General features: G+C 39.0%; 1 protein-coding gene across 1 annotated transcript; it reads left to right on the top strand.

Annotated features, from left to right (window-relative positions):
- Positions 1-492: 492 nt before the first annotated feature.
- Positions 493-13297, top strand: LOC143889666 (SNARE-like superfamily protein). The gene is made up of 7 exons (XM_077393957.1): positions 493-682; positions 1453-1568; positions 9706-9791; positions 10485-10546; positions 11305-11390; positions 12335-12482; positions 13014-13297. The coding sequence occupies exons 2-6, from the start codon at positions 1488-1490 to the stop codon at positions 12425-12427; spliced, it is 408 nt and encodes a 135-aa protein (XP_077250072.1). The 5' UTR covers positions 493-682; positions 1453-1487; the 3' UTR covers positions 12428-12482; positions 13014-13297.

The raw sequence follows: 13297 nt of genomic DNA, 5'->3' as shown, positions 1-13297 counted from the left end.
GGTCTCCATAAATATAAATCAACTTGAACTTCCTTTGATTTATAGTGGCGCGAATTATATATTTTGATAAAGAGATTTGCTAGGTACCATCGCAGAAGGCATTTCGCCGAGGACTGTCGCATGAGAGAGCATCCACTACAGAGGAGTTAGATGAATAAGACAAAACCTGAGCCTATGTGGCTGTTCTCTCATGCAACAGCCCGTCAGCAAAATGCCTTCTGAGATGGTCCCTGGCAAACCCCTTTGATAAATATGCTTTAATTCTCTTTCTCAATACAAATTTCATTAACTCGACTAAATTATGGGTGCCAATATAAGCACTAAAAAATAGTTATTCGTTTTGCTCAATGATAAATTCGCACCCCCTGTAAGATAATTCGCTCCACTGTATACGTTAAAAAGAGTTAAAGTCTGCCGCATACGTCATACCCTCCTTTAAAGGGATGCGAATTATCCTACACAGGGTGAGAATTTTTCATTGCCCTTCTTTTTAGTTTATTCTTTCTTCATTTTCATGTCCTCTATGCCAACAAAAGGGGGATTTTAGGATCGAGGATTGTAAAATGGGATAATGGTGTTTAGATTTCCAAAACCTAGATTTTAAAAACTCATCCCTTTATTTTCTTCTCTGCAACGAAGAGGATTTGGATTTCGACATTCCATCGGAGCAGTTGTTGCATTCGTAAGGTTCTTCTTAGATCTGTAATTCCTCTTCTATTTCTATTATCTGCTTGGATTCTTCTTTGTCGCCCTAATTTCACGATGTAACAAATTTCTGTTTCCTGCTTATGATCATTTCTTTCTTAGGGTTTCTGCTTCAGATCGTTTTATGCTGTTTAAGTTGCTTTCTTAGGGTTTCTACAATTACTTCATTTTTCATTTTTCTTTGGATGATTCTGTTAATTTTTTAGGCTATTTTTAGGTTTAGATCATTCTCTGTTGTTTAAAATGAGGGATTGTGATATCTAGGCAATTTTGTGGTCGGTGCGTCTGTCTTGAGAAGCTAAATCATAGGATAGAAATGGGAAAGGATGTCTGAAAATGATCAGTTATTGTGTTTGATTATCAGTGCACATTTATAAGAAGAAATGATTACTTGTGTTGTTAATGTTCATCAAATGTCAAGAAGTATGTATAAGATCAATGTTTAAACCCCTGAAAATGTATAACTTTGCTATCTACAAAACTAATTTAATGCATAAATTTGCTGACTACAATACTTCTGTTAGGACGAATATTTAATCCTTCATTTTCGATTTTTGGGCGGTCGTGCTTACCCATTTCTTTGTCAAGGCTTTTCCTTCACACCATGTTTAATAATCCTCAGATCTATTCGCTTTTCCCGACCTTCTTGTTTTGCGACAAATTTTATTACTATTTAAGAGAGCTAATATGTTAAATGTTTTTTTTTTTTTTTTTTTTTTCATTTGTGCTTTTCCTCTGTGCATCCAGATAGTGCTGCAGAAAATTTGGTTTAGAGATTTAATATGGCAAGTACTGCATGCTTTATTATTGTCAGTAGGAATGACATTCCTATATATGAAGCTGAAGTGAGCTCTACACTTAAGGTATGAGTTTATTCTTTCTTGGCTTCTACTCCCTCTTTGCACGTATCATATATGTCTGTTAGAACTTTCTTTGATGACATATATCATTGGAAACTTTGTATTCATTATGAAGTAAAGTGTATTTGTTTCTCTGTGGTTGAGTTTGAAATAGTGTTACCTGTCTTCGGACCTACATCCATTGACTTTTATGATTTTGTATATAGGTATTATGTTTTTTCTTTTTTTTTTCCTTTTCGTTTCTTGGTTAGTTCCAAGTTACCATCTACACAAAGAAGCTAAGAAGTGTGTTCATCTTGCAGTCCTGAGCTATCCTGCAATGTACACGTTGTTGCCTTGAAAATTGATCAATCCATACCATATAGTTACATCTTAATCTTACCTTGAAAATTAGGCCGGATCTATAAGCAATGACAGCTCTCTGACGGATATGGAATTATGATTGGCATTAAGTCAGTTTTTTAAAAGAAATTTAAAATGAGATGTTTTGGACTTTCGACGCTTTAGATGTCCTTATTTCACTAATTGCTTTGGGTTGGAACTTTAGAAAGGGGATTAAAAGATTGGGATGCACAATGCCAGGAGGATTTCTCTTCTTATGACTTGTGAGGCGTGGGTTTTTGTTTCCGTTTAGGATGGGTATATATTGAAAAAACATCAATAACAATCAAAAGTCCTCCAAAACCATGGTTTTGAAGTATTTTTTATTGTTATTGATGTTTTTCTTCAGGGGTTGAGCCTCCAGCTCAGTTGGTGAAGACTATGTTCTTTCACCCTAAGGTCAGGGGTTCGATCCCAACTTACCTATTAAAAAAATTGATGTTTCCTTCTCTACTGAGAAAAGTAGAGGAAGACTTGGGTTGTAGTCCCAAATCCAATGAATGATGGTTGTTGCACTCTCCTCTTTCATGTTATGTTTTTGCTTGGATCCATCTTGTTTGCATCAAGTAATATCACATGCTTGTTGTGCTTGGTTCATCCTCAAAGGTTTGGAAGAGATGCTTGTGTGAATGCAGATGTTGGAGAGTATGTAACTTACAATACATCATTCGATGCCCAAATCATGTTGGAAAATGTATCAACTAATGTGCTCCTGCATCTAGCAAGTAGCAACACCCTACAAAAAGGGTTTGGAGATTTGAAGTTAGATTTTGATTGTTCGAACAATCAAATCCCTTTGTGATATTTGAAACATTCCTTGATTGTCAAAGTTGAAAAAGAGTGTGTTTAATTACAAGAGTAATGATGGAGGCATCATTGGTTTGTAATATGCACCAAGCCAGCATGGAGCAATCAGCATGGTCTGAAAGCTTTATGGAATCGTCCTCATTGCCCATCTATGATCTGCCCATATATGATAACATATTTTTAGATAGGGTTTGGGCAATGGCGCAGTCTAAAGGCTCTATGTAGTCTTCAATATTTTCGACTCCTGACCGTGTATGAATATTTGCTCAGGAATTTTAGTAGATGGACCCAAAATCAAAATGTTTCAGCATTAAGTGATTTGAAGATCCAGAGCCTGACTCTACCGTTGATAAGCTGATTTCTAGTTTCGATGTGTTTTCTGTAGATTATATCTTAGATTGACTTCAATAGACCAACCATCTTCACCAATCATCCATTTCTTCAATTAACCTGCATACTGTGCTTGTTTTTCTAGTGAACAAGGACAACATTTACAGGAGCTCCTACCCAAGTTTCCACTTTCAACTTGTCAAAGTTAAGTTTCTTCTAAGTTCCAAGTTCCAACCGGGAAGGTTTGATGCCAGAGCTACAAGCGATGACATTACTATTGCATCTTGTTGGGACCATCGAAGTAAAAGTGTTCTAGAGAAATATTAAACAATGCTTTTGGGACTTTTTATGTTTAGACTTCCTTATTTTCACATTTAATTTAGGGTGGGAGTTAAGAATTGGTATTAGAAGCATGGGTTGCACGACAGTAGGTTAATTTTAAGCATGGGTTACATGGAAGTAGGTTAATTTTGGGCAATTTATTGTTGTTAGGAGTAGAGCCTACATTTTAGTTAAGAAATTGACTAGCAAGACTATATATTCTTCATGAATGAAAATGACCATGACTAAGTGCACTTGTAGCATATGTTCGTGGTGATCAGGGCCTTTGATCTGATAGACTATCACAGAGTGACCCAGTGGGTCCAAGTTCGAATGACCCAATGGGTCCAGGTTCTATGCTGAACGGAGACCTCAATTGCATGATTGGGGCATTCAAAAATCAACGGCTTAAACACACTTAAAGGATGTCTTTTTCAACATGCTTGATTGACGGTCTAGAATCATCCGATGAGGGTGGTACCAAAGGAAATAAGCCAGACTTGTGACAGACAACAATATTCATGGACCACATCACCTTCCAGGTGGTAATGGTTCCATCTGTACAATGATTGTTTTCATTGACAATGATTGCTCAAAAAGTTTTTCAGTTTGGTTACTAAGGCCCATATGTGGGAATGGAATGGGTTTTGGGGTGTTTTATATTATTACTGATGGACCACATCCCTAAAATTCTCAACAGCCCCTCCCACCCACCACCCAAGCCTCCTTTACTGGTTTTTTGAAGTTCACATTCGGGGCTTCTTCTCGCTTTCCTTTTATTCCTTCTCCCTTGACAAGAGCCTCTCCCCTTCTCTTCATTGTTCTCTGTTACCTCCATTTCCTCCATCCTCCTATTCTCAATGATGCCTTCATATGATTTCGTATTAGCTTTCTCCTGCAAACTTCCTCTTCGCCACTCTCCCCTCCATTGAAGATTTTTATCCCATCTTCCATTTCATGGAGACGACAGTCGAGAAGGCAACCGACCAAAATGATCAGTGGTGAGATAGAGCCGAATTACGAATACAATGGGTGTGTCGATGGCAATGTTGCCATGACTGGTTATGGCCTGTAGCAGTCATATCTGGCGACGGAGATAATGCATGTCAATGATAGGAAAGGAGGTTGAGAGCTTGGTGATGTGGCGCATGAGTGGCGTTGGGATGGTGAGGGCTCTTCGACAGTGGTGAGAGAACAACGGGATTAGGCAAGGGAATGATATGCAATAGGCTTGGGTGGCCATGGTGATTAGGGATCTAGCCCTACTCGAAATTGACGGGTTGAGCCTGATTTCGGCTTGGGTTGGGTTGGCCTTGCCTTAGGTTGGGAAAATCTAACCCGATATAATTCTGGGTTGGGTTAGGCTTGAGGGCTTGGGCAACCCAACTTGACCTGAACCCAATCAAATCCCCTAATTTTATTGTGATTTTATTGTGACCAGAACCCAACTCCACCCCGAACCCAATATCCATTATTTTTGTATTTTTTCTCTTTTTGCCCCAGACCACCCTGGACCCAACCCAACCCAATTTGAAAAATCGGGTTAAACAAGTTGAGTTATGGTTGAGAGGTTTTAAGGAGGTTGGATTAGGATTGACCATCCTTAACCTAATGTTCGGGTTGGATCGGTTGAAGGTTGGGGTAGTGCTACCTTAGGTTGGATTGGGGTTGGCCTCAACCCAACCCAACCTGGTCTGAGTTGCACCTCTAAGCGTGATGAAAGCCCCCAATCGAGGTGGTGGTGCAGGAGGAACACTGGCAACGGCGTTGATGGGCGATGTGGTGACGGTTGAGGACATGCTTGCGTCTTGCCGCGAAGTGTTTTAGATCGGCAATCGAAATGCAGGGGCAACCGGTAAATATATCTGCATCCTATCATATATTGCAATATAAAATATATGACACTCGCAATACAAGACATCAATTTTGCAGTTTCACCTCAGCGTGGGTTTAGGACTTCCATCATAGTTGATTAGACACTAACTGGTTGCTAGCTGCAAGAGCAACAAGTGTGCGAATAGTCGTCATCTTGGATTTGCTCATTCTCCTCAGTTTCAATCCTATATTTGAATATCCCTTTTCAACAAGGCTCGCCTTGCTTGTATCTTTTTATGGCCTAAGGGTTGCCAAACTCAACCGAAGGGCTTGCTCACCTTCAAGTTCAAGAGTCGTAAGCCAAAACGGCAGGAAGAGCATATTAGGGGAAAGGAAGGCTAGGAGAAAAGGAATTTACCACTTCGCCCTAATCGAATAGTTGAAAAGTTGACTTCACGACTCGTCTATTGAGTCCCTATAACGGAACCAAGTGACTCCGTCCGCTGCCTTCTTGAAAGAGAGATGTCATGAACCACCAGATGATAGGGGCATACCTGCCCGCGGCGACTCCTGATGAGAGCTGATCTAGTTGATTTAGATCATTTGGAAGAGCGAATAAAAGCTTGCTCTGTGAGGAGAATTCCCCTTAGCCCGTCATGTCGTTTGCTCCGCTCGTTCCCTTTGTAAGTAAGCTATTTTCTATCCGTAGATAGTGATTGAGCTTAATGCTCTGGCTGCCAAGGAAGGAAGAGGGCTTGTTGAGATTAGACGACGTATTGAGCGAAGGACTTCCTCAAAAGAAGTCTGAGTGGGATCTCATTAGTCTTCCAATCAAGGATTGAGAAGCCGAAAGATCCAATGTACTACAATGATGGTACCAATTGTCGCATAAGAAAGACTCAACTTTGGCAGTCGAATTTCTTTCTAGGGCTTAATGGCGCCTAGCCTATGGAGTGTCAACCCGATCCTAGGGGTTTCTATTTTAGTTCTCGCTTTCGCATTTGTTTCTGATTTTAGACCCATCTTCGGAAAATCATTCATTTCCTGGACCACCCACCGCCCTCGTTTCAACTGTTGTGAGCCTTCAATGATTGAGAATCTAGGCCTCGCCGCTTGAGAGTACCCATATTCTATTTTTTGTCTTACTAAGGAAAGGCAGGCGAAAGAAAGGACGATTAGAAAGGAATTTCCCAAAGAATTGTTCCATAGTCAGAAGGAGATCATTCATGTTTTTCATCGTTTAGGTGGATTAGGTTAGATATATGAAATTCTCCCTCAATCCCTTGTTGTGTGCTTGCTTGTTTTGAAGCAAGATGATTTGAATTTGTTTGCTCAATGTTTGATGAGGAAAAAGACTGCGGTCATTTATAATGGGGTCTTCACTTCCACTGCTATTTCCAGTAGCACGACCAAGACTGTTCATTGATTTACTTAGTGCACACCTGTGTTGTAACTCCTCGTTAGACAACATCGAATTGAACCAATAGATATGGATGCTTTCTTGAATAATCACTTGGCCTTTTCCATGCCTGCCTTTATGATAGAGTAAGCACCGGGGAATCGAAGAGAGTCTGGCCCTATCACATTGGGAATGCCCAATAGAGGTGAGGCGGGTACGACCTAGCTAGCCCAATAACGGATGGAAGGCGATACACTAGTTGGACCCAAGCGAAAGCGGGTGAAGCATAGGTGACTCTCCATCGAGTGGATCCATAGCACTAGGACCAGATCGAATTTTGATTCTTAGTTGTTGAATCCGAGTCACTACATAGGTGGAATTTAATAAGCTCCTGTAGGCCGACTGGCCCATAGAGTCTTAGGGTTTCCCTTGACGCAAGGTCGGGGTCGTTACAAATATGACAAATATACACCAAACCTTTGAAGGATGAGGTTCTAGTTCACCATTCCTATGCGCTTCACCTCAAGAGAGAGAATTTCTTAAGGTGCGGCAACGACAAATACATGCGATCGAAACATTGCTAATACGAGACCACCTACCACTAGTCTTCGGCCAGAGGGATCAGTTTGACCGGGGCTCAAATCAGACTTCGCCGAGCAATGATCAACTTAGGACCTCATTAAGTAAACTCGCTCGCCAAATGCATTTGTTTGGGATAGCAAAAGCTTCAAAAGCTTCATTGATGATTGACAATATAGCTGGAGAGAGATTCTTTGGATCATAATGAACACTCTTCCTTTTATTGATCTTCTTCCCCCCTTACTCCATAGGCGAATCAAGGAATTTGATAAGGCCTTTGTTTTGCCATTCAAAAAAAGAATTAGAAATCAAAGATGGGAAAGTAGAGGACTACCTCTCGGACCTCTATGGACTTCTATACTGCAATATAAAAGAGGAAATGAAAGCGACGTGTGTAGCTGACCAATTGCGAGGGCTGAGCTAAGGCTACAATACACATCTTACTTCCGCCTTCGTGTGTCAATGGATGTTTCTCATACTCCCTATTATGTCTCCCTATTGGTCTCCTTACCATACCGAACCCTCGCTCCGGTCGCCTCGTTCCCTTGCTTTTCCATTGCATCTATGGATTGATTCCCTGAGCTGGTTACACACAAATCCACTTTTCTTCGACATCGAGTCGAGCTTGGAAAACTTTGATTATATGATATACCCTCTTTCTGAGCCAACAAGGCATGTTTGCATGCTCTCATATAGAGAGGAAAGTCAGGAAACGCTTCCCCGCCCCCACCTGAACCGGCGGCAGAATTGGACTAAGACTAAGCAAGATCCTTCCCTCCGAGTGTGTAGGTGATCAATAGCCTGTGAAATATGAAATGCCCTTCAACGCATGTGGTAATGCTCATGAATGGATTATGAGTTCCCAACTGTCATTAATGACAGCAATTTAGTGACTTAAGATCCTTCCATATTGTTCCACTTCTGTATGCCTCTGTGGCAGTGAAAAACACCAGAAAGAGCAGGTCTTCGATAACGATTTGAATCCCACCAGAAGTAGGATCTGTAACCTATTGGGGATCAACAGCGCGACTGATGAAGACAAACAACTAATATCTCTTGGCATCCCTTTTAAGGGGAAACACACCTGTAGGAAGGACTGGTATCCATTAGGTATTCCCACTCAACTCAAGCTGATCATTCCATTTTGAACTCTTAATTGCATTACAGTGGCGGCACCTCTTTATGGAACCTGCTCTTTGGCTCACATTTCTGGGATGGACAGGCTTCTGGGCTAATGCTGTGGAACACTGACAACCGTGTTGATGGGTGATTCAGTAACGATTGAGTTGTAGCTGAGGACATGCTTGCATCTTGCCGCTAAGTGTTTTAGATTGGCCATCAAAATGCAGGGGATCAGCTTTGAAAACTTAGGAATTGTGCAGAGTGGTTTGCCCCAGCTGCACTACACCGATCCTCAATTCGGCTGGACGGATCTCTCATTGCATTCCAAGCAATTCCAAAACCTAAAACCCTAAAAAATATAATTATTACAGAAAAATAAAAAATGTCAGTTGGGGGAGGCAATGGATGCAGTGGAGAAGAAGGTAGAGGAGAGAGGCTCTTGTGAGGGGAGAAGAACAAAAAGGAGGGGAAGTGTGTGTGTGTGTTTTGTTGGGTGCGTGCGCGGGGGGGGGGGGGTTGGTTGGTTGGTTGGTTGGTTGTGAACTTTGCATCCGGTAAATTTATCAGTACCCTATCATATATTGTAATATAAAATATGACACTCGCAGTTCATGACATTAATTTTGCAGTTTCACTTCAGCGTGGGTTTAGGACTTCCAGCATTGCTAGGTTTCAGATTTCGGTTTTGTTATTCATATCAATTGTGATGAAAATGGAATCATGTAGGTTTTGAATGGACATTTTGGTGGAAGTCCTATAAAATCACAGAAACGTAAGAGAACATATTCAAATGATGTAATATAAATAGGGAAATGATTTCAGCGCTCCAATGTTTTGATAAACATGCGCTCCACATGTTTGTCATGTAGTATTTAAAGGTCTTTAAGAGCTTTTTGAGAACCGTAATATTCCTCTGACATCCCTTTAAATACTACACGACAAAACTTGGAGCGCATGTTTATTTAAACATTGTACGGAGAAATCATTTCCCTATAAATATTTATTCATAATATATACACCACATTTCATATGTTATTCATATAAATATAATTATGTAATATAGTGTTATAGTATATTACTAATATACATACGGTTTTGCTTTTGGTGTGCGTTTTGGTGGGTTTGGAAACAAACATTTCGGTCATTTTGTGTCTGTTTTGGTGGTAGTTAGCTATGACTGGTTGAACATGATGATTTTAGTTGACTAGTATCATCATGATTTCATTTCTTGATCAAAGTAATATGCTACTTTTTGTAGAACAGTTCCTAAACTTCCGATTTTCATTATTGTTTGTTTCTAGATAAGATTTTTATCCGTTTTCTAAATGGTGTTTATCTCTGGCCCATTGACTCTGTTATATTACATATGTGGGGTGCATGTGACAGAAAGAAGAAGCTGCTCATGAACACCAGTTCATATTACACGCAGCCTTGGATATTGTTCAGGACCTTGCATGGACCACAAGTGCTATGTGAGGTTCCATGGCCTTTAATACTTCCACCTATTGCTTCTTACTATCAAGAACATGTGTTTTGATCATGGATTTAAATTTTGGACTGAAATTTCGGCCGAAATCCGGAACCAAAAAAAAAGAAAGAAGAATTAATTAATTATTTCCAAATTTTGGCCGCCGAAATTTCAGTAATTTCGACCAAAATTTCGGTATTTCGGTAATTTTGACCGAAATTTCAGTAAATTTCAGAAAAATACTATAGTTTAAAAAAGAAAAAAAATTCAAAATCTCGAATTTCGGCCAAAATTTCTGGTTTGGTTGTGTTAAAGTATAAAAGATAAATAGTGCCTTTCTCCAACAGCTTAAGCTTTTGGAGAAGTTGGTAAGTTAACATGGTATCAGAGCCAAAGGTCTTGAGTTCAAACCTCTCCCGGATAGCAAAAATCCACATGCGATGGTCGGCCCGAAGTGGGACTACATGTGCCACGTGTTTGCCAAGAGGGCGACACGTGCAGGGGAGTGTTAAAGTATAAAAGATAAATAATGCCTTTCTCCAACAGCTTAAGCTTTTTGAGAAGTTGGTAAGTTAACAGGTTGATTTCGGTTTCAGTCCCAACCGAAATTCGAAATTTCGGCCGAAATTTAAAACCATGGTAATTGTATTCATTTTCATTTTCTTTCAACTTACCACCTGTTATATACTCCAAACAGGTTCTTGAAGGCCATGGACAGGTTCAATGATTTGACGGTGTCTGTTTATGTAACTGCGGGTCATATCCTACTTATGCATGCACTGTGCATTTGATTCTGAAGATGAATTTATTCTATGATTATCTTGCCAAAAGAAATGAATGTCACCTCAGACCACTCACTTTCATGCAAAACATCCAAGTATTTTTAACAGAAAAATGAAACATAAGTGTACACCATACAACCTGTTTGTTACTCGGTAGAATGATAGATTCAGAAGAGTTTCTCAAATCCATTGGGATCTTTTTGGTTTTCTGTATCCATTATGAGAATTATATTGAACCTTTTGAAATCAATATCACTATCTTTAAACTGAAAATAATCCTTTTCTATTCTGTTTCTAGATAATATTTTTCATGTCAATATTTTTTTTTAAAATGATTTTTCATGTCAATATTGTGACAGTTCTTTAAAGAATGTCACTTCTTTAAGAAACAGTCTATTTCAAGGAACTTGTACCCATCCTTATGAATTATAAATCTGGAATTTAATAGTTCGTTTTTACTCGACCACATTTTTTTCTTAGATTATCTAAATGATATCAACTATTGTAATTTTGTTAACAAGTTTCAATTGTGGTATATCGTTGTACTATGAGGGCCTGTTCGTTTGGGATTGTGACAACCGATTGTGAGTCCAAAACCTATGATTGGACTAAAAATTACATTTACATTTGAGTCCGATAATAGATTTGGATCTCACAATCGGTTGTCACAATCTCAAACGAACAGGGCCTTATTGTTTGTGTATGATTCTATTTTCCTTGACTTACATATCATACACACTAGATTGATGCTACTTCATGACTCACGTAATGAAGATGGGATAAAAAGCTTTTTCCAAGAGGTCCATGAGCTTTATATAAAGGTAATGTTGCTTCTGCCCAGTTGCACCTCTTAAGAAGTGATCTTTTCTTTAATTTAAGTATCGCGATTCGTGGAGAGTGGTCCTTTCTTCAATTCATGCAACTGTTTTCATAGTGTCTGAAATTCTATAGATTCATTCTGAATTTCTTCAACTTCTTCATGGAGTCGTGGGAGTAATCTCATGATATTCTATTTTTGAGTTCATGGGGACAATGCCTGAGTTTTACTCCATGGTTTGTCACAGACCTTGATTTTTTGAGTTTGACGCCCAGCTTTCTTGTCAAAAGAAAAAGCTGCCAATCTTCCATAGCTGATAAAACTTTGAAATATATTGGTCTTTAGTTCCTTGAACAGTCTTTTCCCTAAATATAGGGACTAGCGTTGTATGTCCTCTAGTTGAGAAGACCTAAAACAACTGCACCCCAATTGGGGTTTCGTTTAAATAAGCCCCGCTCACAAAGCTAAGGGTCAAGTGACGCCTTCGGAACGTCGACTCCACAAGAAGGAAAGTGTCACTTATCAAAGTCTGATATCAGATATAAAATGACCTTTCCTTTCACTGGCAAAGGCAAACTCACTATTTTCCTTACCCAATCCTCCCTGAACAATCCACGGGATAGCATTATAAACGAGTTATAACCGGAAAAAAGCTTAGAAAGAGGAACATGCTATGGCTCTGCCGTTGGGATGGATACACGGGTACTGGTTCTCGAACGGACTCTGCAGAATTAGGAATTGGCTGCGGAAGCAAGGTGCCGAGCTACCATTTATGCAGTGGGTATTAAGTTGATTGGGCAATTTGATCATTGGTCGTATTGTACATTTTGGTTCCCACACCATATCTGTGTTCAGTTTCACTTTCATCTCACTTGAGCTTGGGCTGTTTGTTTGTTGAGCTCCCTGTCTGATAGTTTTTTTTTTATTTGATTGTGTCTGTATTGGCAGATTCTTCTAAATCCTCTATACATACCAGGGTCTCGCATTACATCATCATATTTTGACACAAAAGTCCGAGGCCTTGCAAGGAAATATCTGTAGCCATGTCAATCTTGGAAAGACAAAAGCTTTTTGCTTGCTGGGCAAAATAACATTTGTGAGTTTCTTTTCCAACTTAAAATTGGTAACATGGATATCTTCTTAGGAAAAAATGACCTTTGAACTTCCAAAAGATAAAAATGCTCTAAGTTCTAATTTATTACAAACTAAATGGTTTCTTATATGAAATTATCTTTTAACTTCCAAAAGATACAAATACTCTCGAGTTAATGTTTTCTCTCATTTTAACAGAAAAAGTACAATTTCTAGCACTTCAATATCTAAATATTTATTTATTATTTTGGGTAAAGCTAAGTCTCATTAATTTAATAAATTATTTCTACCTTAAAATTAGTCTCCAATGGATTGTGACTATGATTTAGGTGGATTCGATCCGATGTGGATCCTTTGACACCGCTACCCGCTAGCATTTCCAACTTTATAGCAGTATAATTTCTTAAATAATGAGCTAGATAATATAATAGGTGAAGTCCACCCAATGATGCCAGTTAATAGAGGTTTTACTTTCTTTAGGTACTCTCTTGAAACTCCTAATCAAAATGATGTGCTTTTCTATGTTTTCAATCAGGTTGCTGTTTTCAGAGGTGTGGCAAACTCGTTAGCTTGAATGAATTTGAGTTTCAGCTATCCACATATTGTTCCTTTTTTTTTTTTTTGGTAATGTTTTCTTATGTTTCCAGAGCTTCAGACCATCAATTGTCAAATGAATGGTCTTGGAATTGGGATGAACTCAATCAAGTTCGGTATGTATAATCTTTACATATCACCAAAAGAATTTTTTAATCAAGAGGAACTCCGTCAAGGTTGGGATGTATATAATCTTTACATATTACTAAGATTTGTTTTGATCAA

This window comes from Tasmannia lanceolata, unplaced genomic scaffold, assembly GCF_043159265.1.
Source record: "Tasmannia lanceolata isolate RefF3 unplaced genomic scaffold, GAP_Taslan_0.1 ptg000013l, whole genome shotgun sequence".
NCBI lineage: Eukaryota > Viridiplantae > Streptophyta > Magnoliopsida > Canellales > Winteraceae > Tasmannia > Tasmannia lanceolata.
Note: the sequence above shows the minus strand (reverse complement) of the source record. Positions and strands in the feature narration are given on the sequence as shown.